The following is an 18807-nucleotide window of genomic DNA, read 5'->3' on the forward strand; positions in this document are numbered from 1 at the left end:
CTCTTCTCCTTTTACCTTCAGTCTTTTCCAGCATCAGGTTCTTTTCTAATGAGTTGGCTCTTTGCATCAGGTGGCCAAAGTATTGGAGCTTCAGCTTCAGCATCAGCCCTACCAATGAATATTCAGGGTTGCTTTCCTTTAGGATTGATAGGATTGACTGGTCCACAATGTAAATAGTCATTTGTCAAAATGGGGCATTTGGACTTAACTCTGAAGGCAGCAGGGAGCTATCCCAGGCTCCTCAGCATGATGAAGTCGTCATGTTTAAGGAGGATGATAGGGGTAGGGGCTGGGACACATGGAGCGTGAACTCACTGGGAGACGGGCGGGAGGTCCCATTCCAGGGAAGGAATATGGTGTAAGGCATCAGTAGGACCTGCAGGAGAGGACACCTCTGTGAAACGCATCATTAAGATGAGATTTACAGTATTTGTGACTGTAATGAAGGTGAGAGGGTCCATAAGGCAGTGCTAAGGTTTTTAGATTGGGAAGCTGGATGGGTAGTTGTTTCTAGTAATACTGGAAAATATCCGAAGGGGTTTAGGCTTGGAGGAAAGAGGGAAGGAAAGAGGGAGACAAGGGGGGGGATTTGAGTTTGGAGTATCCTGTCTTGGAGAGGCCCATGGAAAGGCCCTCCAGAAGAAGAAGCTCCTGGTAGTTGGAAGTCAGAGCTGAGAGCTCAGAAGGGAATTTTAGTTCCTGCTGTTGATCTGAGTGCCTTCTTCTTTCACAACTCCCCTGACCACACAAACAAGAGGATGTTAAATGAACGCATGGAAACTTGCAATGCGTTAACTTGGGATTGTTTTCACAGGCTCATTTTTGTGAGTTTTATTTATTTTTAAAGTTACTGTTAGTTTTAAATATTTTTTTTGGCTAAGCCACCTAGCATGTGGGATCTTAGTTCCCTGAGCAGGGATCGAACCTGTGCCACTTGCACTGGAAGCCGGCAGTCTTAACGCCTGGCCCACCAGGGAAGTCCCCTTCTCTGTGAGTTTTATATCATTCGTTTGTCTCTTAAATCATTATGATGATTTATGAGTAGGGGACACGTACACGGCCCAGCATTCAGAGCTTACGGAAGGACCACAGTGAACAGTGACTGTTTCCTGTCCTCTGCCCCCGTGACACCTACTGCGTCCTCCCAAGGGGCAAGCACTGCTGCCTGTTTCCACTGCATCCTTCCAGGAATACACTGCAGACACAGTTCCCTGTAAAGATCCCTTCACTCCTCAAGTCTTGCAGAGTCCCAAATCTCTTCCCAGCCACATGCTGTAGTCTGAATCTATGAAATTCTATTTCCTGCCCAAGCACTTTCACAGGCATTGTCTTTTAAATGCAATCCCATTTCCTCAGTTGAGAACCAACAAGAGGGCAGTTTCTCCAATTTGCGAAGTTCAGCTTGACTTCTGTGTTTGGTGCTTATACCCTGCTTCCAAATAACTGCTTCTAGCTGCTGAACTGTTGTGGTGGAGGCAGTGCTAATGAGACAAAGGTGAGCCCTGAAGACACAGCTAGCAAAGAGAGTGAAAGTGGCAAAAATACATTATCTGAAAAAAAGTTTTATTTTCCTTTTTGGTCTGGGTTGAATGTATTTTGATATCCCCACTCTCGATACATTATTGGGTTTTAAACATGGCTTGTTTTCCTGTTTTACATTTTAAAACTCCTGTGTCTCTAAGCCCGCCAGGTACTGGGACTTGAATTTAAAAGGCCATGGCAATCTGGGTTTGTCCCCTGGGGAGTGTTCTGGCCTGAGGGACGGTAGAGGAGAGAGGCCTAGAGGATCAGTGACTCCTGCTCAGGAAGAGGGGGAAGAGCTGCTTTTTCATGCATTTCTGCTTGCATTGAAAGGTCACAGATTCTGCTTGAAGGGAGGTGGTGTTCTGGCTCTTCCTCCCTTGGAGCACTGCCCCAGGCAGGGATTCTGCACCTCATTGATCAGCCTGCTTTGATCAGCAAGCACCTCTGTCACTAATCGAGTATTGAAGTTTACAAACGATTTCCTTAAAAAAAAAATCAATTGGGTCAAATTCAAGGTTATTTCAGTAATAGCGTCCTTCTCACTCAGCCGAGTGAGGGAAAGAAGCCCAGCTTCAAGTTGCACGGGTGTCTGAGCATCACAGCTGCGGGTGGGGGCAGGACAAACATGTGAGAAGCTCCACAATCTCCTGGTCCCCCTTTGCCTCTCTGGGGAGTCCCTGTGGGCTGTATCATCTTGTACCCTCTGGCCATCTCATCTTTTAGAGCAGGGTTTCTTAACCTTGGCAGCATTGATATTTTGAGCTAAATAATGCTTTGTTGTGGGCGGTTGTCCTGTGTATTGTAGAATGTTTGGCATCATCCCTTGCCTCTACCTGCTAGATGTCAAGAGTAGGCTCCCACCCCTGCCAGATGTGACGACTGAAGTTGTCTCCAGACATTGCCAAATGTCCCCAGGGGGCGACATCTTCCCCAGTGGGAGGCGCTGTTTGAGGAGGAGATATTGGACAGGTCATGTTAACATGGCTACTCTGTCTGACAGTCGCTGTAGGCTTTTTTCCCTTTCTAAAACACCAGTGCGGGTATAGCATTCTCATGTTTAACTTCTGTCGGTTCCCTGTTGCATTCAGGGGGAAAACATCTGAGATCACCAAATCACATCTTCTGTCTCTCTTTCTGCCCCTTCTAAAACCTTATACTCCAGCCACACTGGACTTCTCACCGTCCTGGGGGCCTGCTGGCTCTTGCCTCCATCTCTTTGCACAGGTTGTTCATTAGCCCTGGAGCAACTCTTGTTAGATCATTTTAAGTCTCAGGATTAAAACTCAGTCACAACCTTTCCTGTGAAGACTTTCCCAGGCAGTACTGGATATCCCTGTAGCATTTGCCTTACTTCTATTTTAGCACTTACAGCACTGCATGGTGATTATTTGTTCATGTCTCAGTCTCCTTCATGAGACTGTAATTAACTCAAGGCCAGCTGGCAAAGGCAACAGAGGAACAAGAAGATCCAGCTTGAGTTTGGAGTAGATGCCCAAACCTGGCGTATAGAGTGAAAACTGAGGCCAAAGTGGGCTAGAGCCGCGAGTGCCACTGCTACCAGAAGGTGTCCGATTAGGGAGACATACAGAGTCCGAGGCTTCGTCCGAGATCTGTGGAGAGAGGGGCCCAGGGGAGGCATGACTGCGCCCTGTGTGCTGAGAGCACCCCCCCTGCAGGGCTGCAGATCCTCTACTCCCTCCCGCAGCTTCACTCTGATTTCAGGAACTATAGCTGGACACCCCTCCATCAATAAGTCATTTTTATATAGTCAGTGTCTTCAGGTAAAATCATGAACCATTAATGGTGGAATTTTAGACATCAATTGAAGCTTTGAAATTAGCCCATTTGGACCATTTGAGTCTTGTCTCTAAATCACACCCAGGAGGAGCAGCCTGTTCTGTTTATCTGTTTTGCTTTGAGAATGTACATTGTTTCAAATGACAAAATTGGTTGTTCACTGTGAAGCTGAAGGAGTGGAGGTAAAGGAAATGTGAAAGTTGTTCCCATTTCCCCTTCATGAAAATGGGATAGAGAGAGAGAGAGAAAGAAAAGGAGACCCAACTGCATGTCACATGGTGCTAAGAAGATATTTCCCCCTTTGGGTAAAAAACCCCCAAATTTAGTTTCACCTTAAAGGCAGGAAAGCTCATTGCCCTCCTTTAAAAAGCAGTGTCAGTCTGTGAAGTGTTCTGAGTTCTATATGAATGTCTTAAATGTGACATAAAGAAGAGATGCTCTGAGATTGTATCTGCAAGCGTTGGTGTAGTTCCCTGCAGGACTGTCCTGTGTGGTTGTGTTGTCTATGTCTACGAGAGTGGATAGAGCATTAGAAACATCTCTGGATTTGTTTCTAGAATATTCTTGCTGGAGAGGGACAGTGAAGATTCAGTGCAGGAAAGTCTTGGGCAGCGCTGTCAACGTTTGAAGTGAGTGGATAGAACAGAAGGAGCACCTATGGATTTGTCTCTAGAAGATTCTTGCTGGAGAGGGGCGGTGGAGATGCAGTGTAGGAAAGTCTAGGGCACACTGCAGGGAGAAGCGAGTTGGAGGGAGGGCTCTTGCCCTGGTCTCGTCTCTGATGTCAGCTTTCAGAGGCCTTTTTGGATTTTCAGCTGTTGTATGTATCCCCGTTCTTCCTAGTTCTGCTTTAAGTTCATTTGGTTTTTCTTCCCCGGGCACTTCCTTTTAGGGGGTCTGTGGCTTCTATTCTTCATAGTTGCAACAGATTTCTTGAACGTGTTTTATGCAAGGTGATGTTGACTTCTTGTTCACTGAATTTGCATGTGCATTTATACTTGTCTACATAATTTTCAATTTTATCTGTAGTCCTGATGGCCAGTGGTATCTCAGAAATGTAGAGCTCTTTAATAAGAAATATGGTTTAATAAAACCGTATTCTCCTGGGGCCAAATCTCAAGTGTTTCTTCAGAAGCTGTGTGGACTGACTGAGGTCTAGGAAATGAAGGAGGGTAAAGCAAGAAGGGGAAATGGGAACAACCTTTACATTTCCTTTACCTCCACTCCTTTATTTTCTTTTTTACAAAATATTTATTTGGCTGTGTTACGTGGGATCTTTGCATCATGTGAGGTCTTTCTTGAGGCTCATGGGCTCTGTAGTTGCCCTGCGAGGGCTTAGTTGCCCCACGGCAGATGGAATCTTAGTTCCCCAACTAGGGGTCAAACCTGTGTCCCTGCATTGCAAGGTGGATTCTTAACCACTGAACCACCAGGGAAGCCCCAAGAAGGTCCTATTTTCTAAAGTATTATAATCTAGTCTTGTTTTCTTCAGTATAGGCCAAACCCTCCCATCTATATTTCTGGATGGAGACCAGAGGTGGCCCAATAGTTCAAGGTTCTGTACCTTATAAACATAAAATATTGCCCAGAGCAATGCTGAAACACAGATCCTTAGCACAGCACTCTGACCCCTTCTCCTTTGCTCAGGGAGAAGACTGGCATTTTCAATGTAACACACATTCTTCAATGTCAATTCTTAGAGGTCAAACCAGTACAGTATCTGTCTTTCCAGTAGAGCTCTTGCCAAAGTAATAGTGCAGTTTTTGCACCAGAAATCCCTTTAAAAAAATGTTTTAATGAAGACATTTAAAAAGATTTCTTCTATTTATTTTCAGATGTTGTGCTGAATATACTAGTAACAAAAATATCCTTGGCACAGCATAGTGTCAGCTTATTCAGGCAGGGAGTCCCCATTCAGGGCTGTGTTGATGACTGATGATTCAGCACATGCTGATGTGAGTCTGTCCTGCTCTTTCTCTGTGTGTCCCTTTTCAAACCAGAGAGCAAACTTTCCCTGCTAGGAAATAATTCATGACACCATGGACTCACACTGCAACGTTTATTGTCATAATATCGCTAAATGCATTTGCATTCAGAAAAATATTTCTTGTCACAGTTGAACACTTCAGGGGCAATTAATGTTATTTTAAAATATAACTGTTTTAAAGTTTAAAAAAGGTTTTGCGGTCAGGTGATTTTTCTTATAATTGCTGCCGTGTTTCAATTTTACAAGAAAAATAAAAGTGAATTATTTCTAATGTTAGTTTTCATCTGTTTCTAAGCCGAGTCAGTGAACTTTATGCTTAGCCCTTGTGTGTTACAGCAGAACCCTCTCTAACCTGGCAGATGTCATTCATCTCCTTTTCTTGTGGCTCAGACAGTAATCCTCATTTGTTAACTAACTGTATCAGCAGCTGAAGACACAGGCTTTCACATTGATAAGAAACGTTGACTACCCCTCTCTGGATCAAACAGATTCCTTTCGCTGGACCTTTCCTTTCCCAACTTTCCCTCCCTGCTGTCTGAGACACCCTGGGTCCGTGAGTTTGTCTGGTTTAAGCTCTGACTGTCGTGGGTGTTTTTAATATGGGGCTTGCTGAGGTCAAGTCTGGGCATGGTCTTCTTGGTGAGCTGGGAAGACGAGCCAGAGCTTTATAGGGCTGAACCTGAGTTCCTGTGAGCTCTCGTTTAGCTTAAAGTTGCTCTTCCCCACAACTCCCCTCATCTCTGCCAAGTGTGATGCCAAGCTTCCTACCCAGCCAACGGGCTCCCTCCACAGTTCCATCATCATTTGTACTGTTCAGGATAGCAGAGCAGCATCGTACCAGTGATTCTCAGAAAATGGCTTGTTCTCAAAAAGCTGATCCCATCTGGCCTTCCTTTCCTGAGTTTTAACCAGGAGCTCACACTCTGAGCTTAGCAACCATCTCCTCCCTCAGAGGAAATTTGGTTTGGGCTATACCCAGGGCTTTCCTGGTGCCTCAGATGGTAAAGAATCTGCCTGCAATGCGGGAGACCTGGGTTCGATCCCTGGGTCGGGAAGATCCCCTGGAGGAGGGCATTGCAACCCACTCCAGTATTCTTGCCTGGAGAATCCCATGGACAGAGGAGCTGGTGGACTGCAGTCCATGGAGTCACAAAGAGCTGGACATGACTGAGGCGACTTAGCCCACAAGCACAGAGGAAAACTCAAAACTTGCATGTGTACTAAAGTTGAATAGTTTCTTTCTTGATTTTCCAATTACAAATTTTATATAAGATAGTTGAGAGTGACACTTTCTTTCTTTAATCCGGCGGCCCTGCTTTGCTAGCACCCTAAGTACCGGATGTGTCTACTGGATGGTCTTGTGCTGGGCTATTCCATCCATTGATGACCCAACTCCCAAGCTTTGTCAGAAGCCCACTTTCTCCTTTGATCTTCACAGGGCCAGTTAGCCCACCCCTTTGTCAAGAGGAGGCATCTTTTATTTCACTAGGAAAAAGGAAGGAAAGTGCCTCACTCAGAGCAGTGTTGCAGATGGGAGAATGCTGTGTGCATCCTGAGGCAGAAGGCCCTATGGACCACGTGCCCAAAATCCAGGCCCCACTGTCAGCTCTCAGTGTGGCTGTTGGCAACCACTTAACCTCCCTGTGTGAGGGCTGATGAAGTAAGGCTTTGATCTTTGCAGAGAAAAAGGCTTTATAGAAAATACCAAATAGGTCCACTCTTCCCTTGGCACCTCTTAAATTCATGTGGAAACTGATGTGTTTTGAAACATCCCAGTCATTCTTAGTTACAAGGATATATTCCTAGACCCAGCCTCCCATTTTCAGTCATTGTATTTTGTCTAGTTTTGTGAGGTGCCTCAAAGCAAAAATAAGCCCTAGGAATTTTTATGCAAGCCTTTTGTCTCAAAAGCTCTGAGCATTCTAACAATAGACATTCTGTGAACTCCACCACCACCCCACACAACCCTATACATTATTTAAAACCTGTGCATTTTAAAATCAAATTTGTGCCGGAGTGCCTGCTAGAGAGCCCTGTTGTTCTCTTAGGCTATTAATGGTAGCGACTTTTTGGGGTAAAGCTTTCAGTTGTATGAATGTATATATTTTAGCAGATTCAAAGCAGGATTTCTTTTTTCCCCATCACTCCGCCCCCACCAAGGTTTGCCTTCATTGTATGGTGTGTGCCATCCAAAATTAGCACTCACCAGCACCCAGAGCTGAGTCACAATTCATACTCCCTCAGTGCCAGGTCAGAGGAAGCAGCTCATTTATGTACCTTCAGGTGTGGAAGATGGAAATGATCTGGGAAAATTTTTTTAAGGAATATTTGCTTTTTAAGATTGCAGATTCAGAAGAAATTCAAAGTGAGTGAATTTTAAGCAAGGAAGAGGTAAGCACTGGTTGTGCCCCTTCACTGCCGTGTAGAGAAACAGGTAGAGAAGGCACCACAGGAGAGAAGGAAAAAGAGGTCTGACATTTCCCTTGTCAGCTCGTGTTGTTCTGCTTGTGGCTATGAGGTAGGCAGGACTGTCACCATTTTACAGATGGTAATTCCAGAGATCAGTGAAGTCAGGTCATTCCCCTATGTACGCATAACTTGTTTGGTTGCTAAGTCGTGTCCAACTCTTTGTGACCCCATGGACTGCAGCATGCTAGGCTCCCCTATCCTTTTCTATCTCCCAGAGTTTGCTCAAACTCACATCCATTGACTCGGTGATGCCATCCAACCATCTCATCCTCTGTCATCCCCTTCTCCTCCTGCTCTCAGTCTTCCCCAGCATCAGGGTCTTTTCCGAAGAGTCAGCTCTTCGCATCAGGTGGCCAAAGTGTTGGAGCTTCAGCATCAGGACAGTTGACTAGAAAATAGTGACACCAAGGTCAAGCCCAGAACCCTTATGATACACTGGAGATTAGGAAAACTATGCTTGTGGTTCCTATGGATTTACCTCTCTGTGGTGCGATAGGGCCCTACCATCTTTGCTTTATTCTGTTAAGGTCAAAAAGCAGTTGCTGAACATCTAATATGTGCCAGGCTTTCCTACGCACCAGGAACCCAAAAATGAACATGGCATGACCTCTGTTCTAGAGAAACTTACTGCTGCTTGTTGAAGTGATAAAATAGATTCAAAAAGGACGACACCTAAGAACTCCATGAGATAAGGACCCTTATAATCTCTAGTTTATAGAGGAAACAACAATGCATCTGTGCTGTGCAATGTGGTAGAGATGTGACTATTTAAGTTTATTAATTAAAATGAAATAGAACCATGAGTTTAGTTCCTCAGTAGTGCTGGTCACATTTAAGATGTCCAGTAGTCACCTGTACCAAGCGGCTGCCGTATTGGGTGATGCAGATACAGAATATTTCCGTCACTGCAGGAAACCCTATTGCGCCGCAATGCTCTAAGTCACTTTGTCAACACAGGAACGGGCAACATGCGCTTGTTCTGACTCCAGATTATAAACTGATAACCATTATGTTGCATTGCTTCCCTAATATCTAGTGAAAATTTGGGGAGAGGGAACAAACAGGGGAAGAGTTAGAAATCTCTTTTTATTCAGGAAGTAAGAAATATTTAAGATGATGGGGAACAGGAGGCATAAGTACAGATTTCCCCTGAAGCTCTTTTGTGGTACTTGAACTGGGCACGATTTTTTTTTTACTGGATCAGGAAAGTTAGCACTTGCTGTTTATGGAACCATGAGGTGACTTTTGCTAAGTTATCCAAGGATTTTGTCTTATTTACTTTTAAGCCTCAGTTCCTAACATAGTACTTGATATTTAATAGCTGTACAATAAATGCTTCTTGAACTAAATTAAAAAAAATTAACTGTAATATGTTTTGCCCATCTCAGAAGAATTGTTGTGAAGAAGAGTAACATTGGTGGCTTTCCTTATGATTCCTAGGGGGGAAAAGGAAAGAAGATTTCCACAAGGGCAATACCCAGATGCTCAGCTTCATAAAAAGCGGGCCCCGTATGAATTTATCTATACTCTGACAGGGACATAAGAGGGAGTGATCATAAGAGCTGCCTAAAATCTGATCTGGGCCAGATTTTATAGTCTGCTATTTTAAAACTACAGAAACTCTGTATGTGGCTCTAAAATGAGAACAGAGAAAAATTGCCTCAATACCAAATTAATTCCCGTTATTAGAAAACAAAGCCACCCCTCCCCCGTCCTCCATGTGTCCCAGTGTGTTATCCCGGATTACTTGCACTTACCCACCAAATGTTGTGTGAAAGCCAAAAAAAAATACACTATTTTGGCTCCCAGCTCATCCTCCTGCTCTTTTCATTAGTGCGACCCTCCCCTACCCCCATCTTCCTTTTCTTCTCTTCAGGATTTAGCTGAAGTGTTGGCTTATGTGTTATTTAGAGCAAACAAACCCTATCAAAATAGGGTTTCAAAGACAGATGTGCTGACTGGGGATGGGAAGCAAACGCTGCAAGCTCACTCAGTTCTTAAAAGCTTTAATTTACAGCAAAAATAAAAAGTTGTTCAGCATCAGGCAGGAGGAGTCAACTTTGAAAAACTGACTGATTAGTGGAGAAGAATGCTAGATTTGTTTTGAATTTGAACTTAACAACTAGGACTCTTCTTTTCCCAGCAGCAGCGATCACAACTTCCTTAGAATGATTTAAGAATTCCCTGGGGGCATTTTGCCCAGGTCCCTTTGTAAGCTTTAGACTCCTCCTAACAGGGCTTGTCAGAGAAGATTCCAATTTAGAGCAGCAAAAAGTTTAGTGTCTGATATCAGCTCTAGCTTTTCTTTTTCTTCTTCTCTTTTTCAAAAGGAGACATGATGTTTTACAGTGTTAACAGTTTTGGAAGTTCCTGTATTTCCATCGAACAGAGTGCTTTTGTGAAAAGGGCTCTGAGAAGCATTATTCAGGCGAAAATGCATCAAAGGGATGCGAGTTAAAAAGAGAGAAGTTTGCCAATGTGGAGATTGAAGGCAGCATGTGCTGACAGGTGCAATTATAGCCAGATAATTGAATGTTTTAAGAGAGATGTGGTGCGATAAGGCAATAGTTATGAACTCACATCGGAAACCCGTTCATAATTAGAGATTCAGGGATCCCGCTGTGGATGACACAACCAGGATTGGGACCATGAACTACTTTATCTGCCGGACATAAAAGGGATTGCACTTTGTAAAGTAATGTGAAATAGCATGATATCAGCCCTACAGAACTTAATTGATACCAAGTTTGGAGAGAAGGCTCAGCCTTCTCCCTCAGATTCCCAATAGTCTGGAACCTCTCAGAGAAACTAAAGAAAATACCAACTTTTAAATTAGCAACATGAAACATCTCTCTTTGCTGGTTGAAGAGTTTCCAGGCATTTCAGTTTCCTTTCTCTACACAATGTGCCTTAGCCGAAGACCCTGGAATGAGAACAATTCAGTGTTTATTTCTGAGAATATTCCACTGAAGTCATAAAAGATAACAGCTCTATTTATGGTCTTGAAATTTCGGTGCTTAGATCCTTGACTCAGTGAGAAGTGGGGTTACTATGTAAACTACATCTCCGCTTGATCTGAACAGCAGTTTCTTCTAGGGGTCTCTCTGTGGAGACGGAGCAGTGAAGAAAGGACAAACCAGCAAAACACAGAGCAGTCATTTATACTCACAACAGAGCAAAGGCATTCAGAATGTTTCATTAGTAAATCTGTTAGACTTCTGGCTTCAGGCTTTCATTCTTAATGAAACAATACAACTTATTCTGCTGTGTTGTATGATTTTTTTTTCAAATTTTAATTTCTTTTCTCCTCTTCTATATAGGGTTGGATTGCCTTATCATTGTAATGCTATTAAAGACCCTTCAGTTGACTCTGAGTTATAGGTTTTTGATAATGACACATTAACTTGAAACCCAGGTGACAGCTCCTTTTCTACCACAGAGAACTGACTCCTTAAAGACTTTGGATCTCTCACATTTTCCTTCATCCTTTTTTAATTGCTACTTTTCACTTTCCCTTCTACCTATGTGTTTGGACTCCATTGGTACCTCGGCAGGTATTAATAGACGACTGTCCTCATCAAGCATTTAACAAGCTCAAAAGTGAATCCAGCTTTCCACCAAAAATCCACCACCGCAGTAACCATGACCTATCCTGTTTTCACATTAGAAAGACTTCTCACATGAATAAGATTTCTTTGTAAGTGAAGATGAAATTACTAATGGGATATGAAAACATTTAGCATTGTATACAGCACATAACAGGAGCCTACTATATGTTAGCTTTCTTTCTTTTCTTTTTTTTTTTCAAAGCAGCTTCCATTTATTTACAGTTTTGAAACACATTTTTCATGACTTAGCTTCCTAATACAAAGAGCAAAATGGCAATGAAAGATAAACTTCATCAGATACTAAAATTATATAATTTGATCAGGAGAAAAATTAGATACTGGTTAAGTGAATTGACATATGTTTTCCTTTTCGCCTTTGAAAGATTTTATTCAAAACCTGAAATAAAGTGGTTTATTTCAGATCACACAATCACGTTTCTTCTCATCCATGGATCTCAGAACTTTTTCATCCCGGTTTTGAGGAGGAGCAACCAGTCTTCAGTTGATGGGACCAGCATGATCCAGAAGGACCCCGTGACAGCACAGCCATGGTTTTAGGATCAAATTCCCACAGCAGAGAAGCAGGGAGTACCTAGAGGGTACCTCTGCTGCTGCTGCTGCTAAGTCATTTCAGTTGTGTCTGAATCTGTGTGACCCCATAGATAGTAGCCCACCAGGCTCCTCCATCCCTGGGATTCTCCAGGCAAGAACACTGGAGTGCGTTGCCATTTCCTTCTCCAATGCATGAAAGTGAAAAGTGAAAGTGAAAGTGAAGTCACTCAGTCGTGTCCAGCTGTTCGCGACCCCATGGACTGCAGCCTACCAGGCTCCTCGGTCCATGGGATTTTCCAGGCAAGAGTACTGGAGTGTGGTGCCATTGCCTTCTCCTGTTAGCTTTCTTTCTTTCCTCCTTCTGTCTTTAACTTCTTTATAAGTAAAATGAGGGGTTCTGATAACATTTAAATTCCTCTTATGCACTAAAATCCTATGAGTCTGCCTTAAGCAGTGTGATTGGAGAGTAACTGCCACATAGTCTTTTCCACAAATTCAATTTCTGTGCAAAAAAGGAGACTCTCGGCACATAGTTGATGGGGAATGAATTTGGATTTTCTTTTAGTATCATGTCCACACATTCTCATTTGGCTGTCCTCTCAACCTGATATATCTGGGAAGTGGCTAGCCAGGGCTGGACGTGTGGTTTGAATTGTGGGAATGAGGTTTTTTGACCATCTGTTTTACGTTGGTATCCATCATCTTCCCTTGCCTCAACCTCATAACCATCCGACTTACTTTATACCCGTATTAATGGTGGCAGTACCTGGCATTTACGTTGTAGCATCTATCTGAAGTAGTAACACTTAAGAGAAGGCCAGGCGATATCAGGAAACATCTTTCAATTACTACCTGGCTCATTAGTTTTATCAAGAAAATGAAAGATGGTCTGCGTTTTGACTCATCTCCAGAGACTCATAGGGAAAGCATTGCAGTGTTGTTTGGTATCAGGAAACAGTTTGTGATTTACAGCAACGACTCAGGAAGGCATCTGCTTTGTTTCATTGAGACACATACCTGCCTTTGCCTGGTCATCTGGCTCCAAGTGGAAGCCCAGGCAAATGAGAGAAGATCTAAATTTCTGTTATGACCTAGTTCAGGCAGGACAAAGCAGAGGACTGGGGGGGCGGTCTTCCAATGTGAAGGCTCAAGGAAGTTGCTTGTGTTACAGACATACAATTTTGTCTATGGGAAAAGCCACTTGATGACAGTATGATCCTCTGCTCTTTCCCGGTGCCAGAAAAGTGTAACATAGGATGCAATGTGACTTAAGGGTTGAGAGCAAGAGATTAGAAATCATGATAAGCTGGATTCAGATTTTGGCTTTATCACTGTTTGTAGCAAGAGTCAACCTTTTTCCAGTAAAGGGCCAGCTAGTAAATATTTTAGGCTTTGCGGGCCATATGATCTCAGTCACAACTACTCAGCTCTGCTGTTTTAGTGAAAAGGAGCCATACACAATACATCAATGAATAGGCATGGCTGTGTTCCAATAAAGCTTTATTTACAGAAAAAGGCAGTAGACTAGATTTGGCCAATGGCTGCAGTCTGCCCACCTATGATCTATAGAATGTTGCACTATAAGTTACTTTAATTCAAGTATCTTCTGAATATTAAAAGAGACAATGTATGTAACAAAACACAACACATGCTTGGCATATGATAAACTCTTGAAAATAGTAAATATTTTAATATTAAGCAAAATATTAAAATACTGTATATCATATAATTTAAGATGCCATTTGTTGTAGGATGCATATGGATTTCAGTTGTTAAAATGTGATAAACAATCTTAGGATTGGTAAAACTTAGTAATTAATTATAGTAACAAAGTTATATTTAGAATTTAGGTCTTTTTCTACCAGTGATAATTTAACTCATCTAACATTTCTCTGTGATGTTTTTCTTGTCAGAGACACATGTCATGAACTCCTGGGACATGTCCCTCTTCTTGCGGATCCTAAGTTTGCTCAGTTTTCACAAGAAATAGGCCTGGCATCTCTGGGAGCATCAGATGAAGATGTTCAGAAACTAGCCACAGTGAGTTCCTTTTCAACCTGAAACCCATTCTCTTTGTGTCCATTTGTAAGGTGAAGAAAGCTTTAGAGGCACTGTGAATAATAAGGCAAACATTCTGGAGAGGGCGTGGCAACTTTATTTTCCCCCATGTGTGTTCCTTTGTAGCCCAATGTGTACCTGGTTTATTAACTGCCAAAATCTTTGTATTTTATCCTCCTCATTCAGGGGCTGGCTAGATAGTAAGCATTTTAGGCTTGCAGGTAGTGAGGTCTCTTTCATACCTGCTTAGCTCAGCTAGGGTGGAGTAAAAGCAGCCACAGACAATATGTAAATGAATGCGTGGTTATATTTCAATAAAACTTTATGTATAAAAGCTGGCAGTGGCTGGATTTGGCCTGTTTGCTAACTCTTGTCCTGCCACCGCTGCTGCTAAGTCGCTTTAGTTGTGTCCAACTCTTTATGATCCTGTGGACTGTAGCCCGCCAGGATCCTCTGTCCATGGGATTCTCCAGGCAAGGATACTGGAGTGGGTTGTCATGTCATTCTCCAGGGGATCTTCCCAACCCAGGGATTGAACCCTCATCTCTTACATCTCCTGTATTGGCAGGCGGGTTCTTTACCACCAGTGCCACCTGGTAAGCCCCTTGTTCTAGTTCAATGTTTATTTTCTAGAATTGTCTGTAATAGTGAAAAGTATACATTTACGGTAAAGTAGGAGTTGTACTCAGGAGACGTGAGACATGGGTTTGGTCCCTGGGTTGGGAAGATCCCTTGGAGGGATCCAGCAAACTCATATGCTTTATCCTAGCCCCATATGAAGAAGCCAGAGTAACAAAGAACAGGTTGAACAAACTCACTTACCTACAGGGGACAGTCTGTTGACAACAATGAACAAAGCTACTGGAGGAAGAAAAAATAGGATCCTAAATAGTGTGTTTGACAGACTTACATTGGTGACATATTAGGCATGCAGGAATATTCTTCACTCCCACCAGGAAATAAACGGTCTCCTAGATTTCTTAAGATGCAAAGCCCTTTCAGTATATCTTTTGTTTCCTAATTTTGATAGAGATATAGAGACTGAGAAATATTATTCTTCTCAAAGAGAAACAGTGTCATAGCCATGATGCTGGTGCCAGTGTGGTAACGAGCAGAGGTTGCTGGGGGCTGCCATGAGCTCAGGAGAATGTGTGTCTTTTGCAGCAGAAGCTGCCAGATGGGAATGTAAGCCTTTGTGTTGCTGGGTCTTCTCAATTTGAGAGAGATTGGAAATCTAGATTTCTAAGTAAAATTTAATGATTTAAAAATTTTAGCTCATGAAAAAAAATCTACCATTATGAGCTGAGGAAAGTATATTGATAGAATGAATTAGTATCTGTTCTTCCAATTTGTAACCTCTGCTCTAGGAATTGTATCTCATGTATTTCGGTTATCTATTACTGCGTAACAAGTAATTCCAAAACTTGGTGGCTTAAAACAAGGAACATGTATAATCTCATAGTTTCTGTGTTTGGAGATTTTGGGGCAGCTTCGCTGAGTGGTTTTGGCTAAGGGACTCTCTGTTGTTGCTGTTAAGATGTGGGCTAGACCTATAGATGTCTTCAGATTTGGGAAAGTTCTCCCAAGATGGCTCAGCCATGTGGATGTCTGCAACTGGCTTCCCTCAGAAGAGAGAGAGGGAGAATTAGTAGAGAGAGAGGGAAATGTAATAAGTAGAGGGGAGGGGAGAGAGGGAGGAGAAGAAGGAGAGAAAAGGGAGGAGATAGAGATAGCTATTTTTAAATTTAGTTTTTGATTGGAGGGAAATTGCTTTACCATGGTGTGTTGGTTTCTGCAGTACAACAATACAAATCGGTCATGATTATACATGTGTCCCCTCCCCTCATCCCAACCCTCTAGGACATCACAGAGCTCCCTGTGTTATATAGCAGCTCCCCACTAGCTCTCCATTTTACATGTGATAGTGTGTAAACGTAATGATACTGTGTATATGTCAGTGCTATGTTCTCAATTCGTCCCACCCTCTCCTTCCCCTGCTGTGTCCACAAGTCGGTTCAGGGATAGGTATTGAGGGAGGAAGTTGTAATGCTTTTGGTGGCTTGATCATGTACTGATCACATCAGCCACATTCTGTTCATTAGAAGGGACTCACTCCAGGGCACACTCAAGGGGAGGACAATTCATCTCTATTGCTTGGAGAAAGGAGCATCAAAGCATTTGTTGGTGTATTTTATTTTTTAAATAATTTTATTTAAGTCTTTATAATTGTGCTGGGTCTTTGTTGTTGCGTGGGCTTTCTCCAGTGGCAGCGAGCAGGGGCTGCCCTCTGGTTGCAGTGCATGGGTTTCTCGCTGTGGTGGCTTTTCTCGTGGACAGGGCTCTAAGTCACGTGGGTACAGTGGCTGTGACGCGTGGGCTCTAGAGCGCAGTCTCAATAGTTGTGACGCATGGGGTTAGTTGCTCTGCAACATGTGGAGTCTTCCAAGATCAGGGGTTGAATTCATGTCTCCAGTGTAGGCAGGTGATTTTTTACCACTGAGCCACCAGGGAAGCCCTGTAGATGTATTTTAAAACCACCACACTGTAAGTCCTGTTACTTAATTCTCAAACCTTAGCTCTGGCTTTAAATGCTACATTTCAGAACTTTATTGTGCCTTGCAAATTCCTTGAAATTTTCTGGTTTCAGCCTTTGACCCCTGTAGCTTATACTTTTGATCGGAGATGGATGGTTTGCTTGCTTGTCTTATTCTGAACAATTCTGAACAGCTGAAAACTAGGAGTCAACCCTGCCAGATTGTGTGTGTGTGTGTGTGTGTGTGTGTGTGTGTATCTGTGTCCAAAGAGAGGAGGAGAAGGAGTGAGATAGGACTTCATGGATGTGAATGTAGGTAGATCCTAGTGAGTGATCTAATTTCTTTCTTAAAAGCAGTGACAATAAAACAGTTTTATTTTCTCTTCCATTGAACGATGATTAATTAATTCCATCTTTCAAACTAACATTTAAAAAAAATGTGACACGATCCTCACCTTTCAGAAAGTCATAGACTATATAGATAAAACTAAGATTTGTCAGAGGAGAGAAGCTTTATATTGAGTCTGGAAAGATGAGGAAAAGCCGGGCGAGTGGTGGGAGGGGAAAGGAAGAGTTGAGGGGTGGTTTCATTTAGAAGAAATCTCTCTGGTTTGGAGGCTTGATGGGGAAGGGTTGCACACCCGTTTAGAGGACCATGCTGAAACCACGGACCACCTTATCTGTCATTACAATGAACAAATTATTCCTCATCTAAAACGATATAAGTGTGTTATCTTACAGTTTCATAAAGTTAGAAGTCTGACTCACTTCTCACTGGGCTAACATGGAGGCATCAGCAGGGCTGTGTTACTCTCTGGAGGCTCTAGGGGAGAATCTGTTTCCTGGCTTTTTGCCACTGTTAAAGGCTGCCTGCATTCCTTGGCTCGTGGCCCCAGTCATCCACCTTCAACACGGCTGTGTTGCATCTCTCTGACCTTCCTGCCATTGTCACATCTCTCTCTGTCTCTCATCGACTGTTGCTTTTAAGGGCTAATGTGGGGCCTACCTGGATAATTCATGAGTTTCCCCATTCAAACTCCATGTCTGCATAGATAGCATGTTCATAGGTTCTGGATGTCTTTGAGGCGGCATTATTCTTTGTTTCTGTTTTTACACTGGCAAGATAAAACTAATAATTGAAACTTGAAACCTTTTTTACTAGGGCCAGTGAATTTGTAGAATAAGTTTTCCTTACATTCCTTACATTCCTTTGCATGGTTCCAATTTCTTCCTCTTTTTCAATTGTTCTTTGCCTGGAAGATACCACTTTTCTCCAGAAGCCAATTCAAGTCAACAGATAGTCTTTTAAGTGGCTAAAGAATCCTAGGTTCCATGGGTGGGAATAGGGGAAAGGCAAAGAAGTAGTACTTCAAAGAACTCACGATCCAGTACACAAAAATACAGTAAACCCCGAGTCAGTGTTAGCTTTCATTCATATACATAAGCAGATACATAGTAGAAGTAAATTTAAATCTTTTAAATGTGTCTGAGTTCTGAGCTCATTGTTGGAGACTGGGACGCAGAGTCAGGTTAGGGAGGATCAAGAGCCTCTCAAGGGAGAGAATAAGTCTGGAACCTCATAGTGGCTTTGACTGTTATAAAAACCAAGGAGACCATCAACTTTCAAAAGACTTCAACTTAAAAGATTATGAGTTTCTTTAAACACAGTGGAGAGTTGGAGCCTGATCGCCTCCTCTTTTCCTGATCTTGCTTGAGCAGACCTTACATGAGCAACTCTCTGATTCTCTGTCTCTCACAAGCCTTGCAGTTCCATTTTTCTCAATTTTATAGACTGCCCACTTACTTTGAAAAGTATTTTGTGGACCAAGGAAAAATTTGGAAAATTTTACCCACATGATGGGGAGAATATAGAGGAAGACAGACTCCCAGTGTGAGGAGGCTAGGGAGGTTTTGTGCTGATATGATACTGTACTGCCATTGACTTCCAAAACCACATCTTATCCCTCAGTTAAAAACAAAGTGAATAGAAAACTGCTGGAATTTGGCTTGAAAGAAAACAGATTCCAGCTAGGCAAGTTCATAGTAAACCTGGGAATAAATAACCTATTGGATGGCACACATATTAAGGACTGTCAAGCCATATGCTGAAGCTAGAAGCTCAATTTAATGACTCTGTTGCAAGGGCTAAGAGATTAAGAGTCAAGGCCTCAATGAGAGGGGTAAAAAGACCAATGGTGGGGGAAGAGTGGTGGTTAGTGAGGCCTCTTAGCTGTCCAGATGAGAAATGGAGGTATTATTAGCTGATTTCCTCCCAATAG

At 42.8% G+C, this 18807-nt stretch overlaps 1 protein-coding gene across 1 annotated transcript in view; it reads left to right on the top strand.

Annotated features, from left to right (window-relative positions):
* The window catches only part of TPH2 (tryptophan hydroxylase 2), a 97785-nt gene that overhangs the window by 40880 nt on the left and 38098 nt on the right, over positions 1 to 18807 (top strand). Inside the window, exon 8 of the mRNA XM_081593167.1 lies at positions 13851 to 13977. Within this exon, the coding sequence (XP_081449293.1) occupies positions 13851 to 13977 (127 nt within the window). The remainder of the gene's footprint in view (positions 1 to 13850; positions 13978 to 18807) is intronic.

This window comes from Giraffa tippelskirchi, chromosome 4 (assembly GCF_054371585.1).
Source record: "Giraffa tippelskirchi isolate mGirTip1 chromosome 4, T2T-mGirTip1v1.2.pri, whole genome shotgun sequence".
In the NCBI taxonomy this organism is placed as follows: Eukaryota; Metazoa; Chordata; class Mammalia; order Artiodactyla; family Giraffidae; genus Giraffa; species Giraffa tippelskirchi.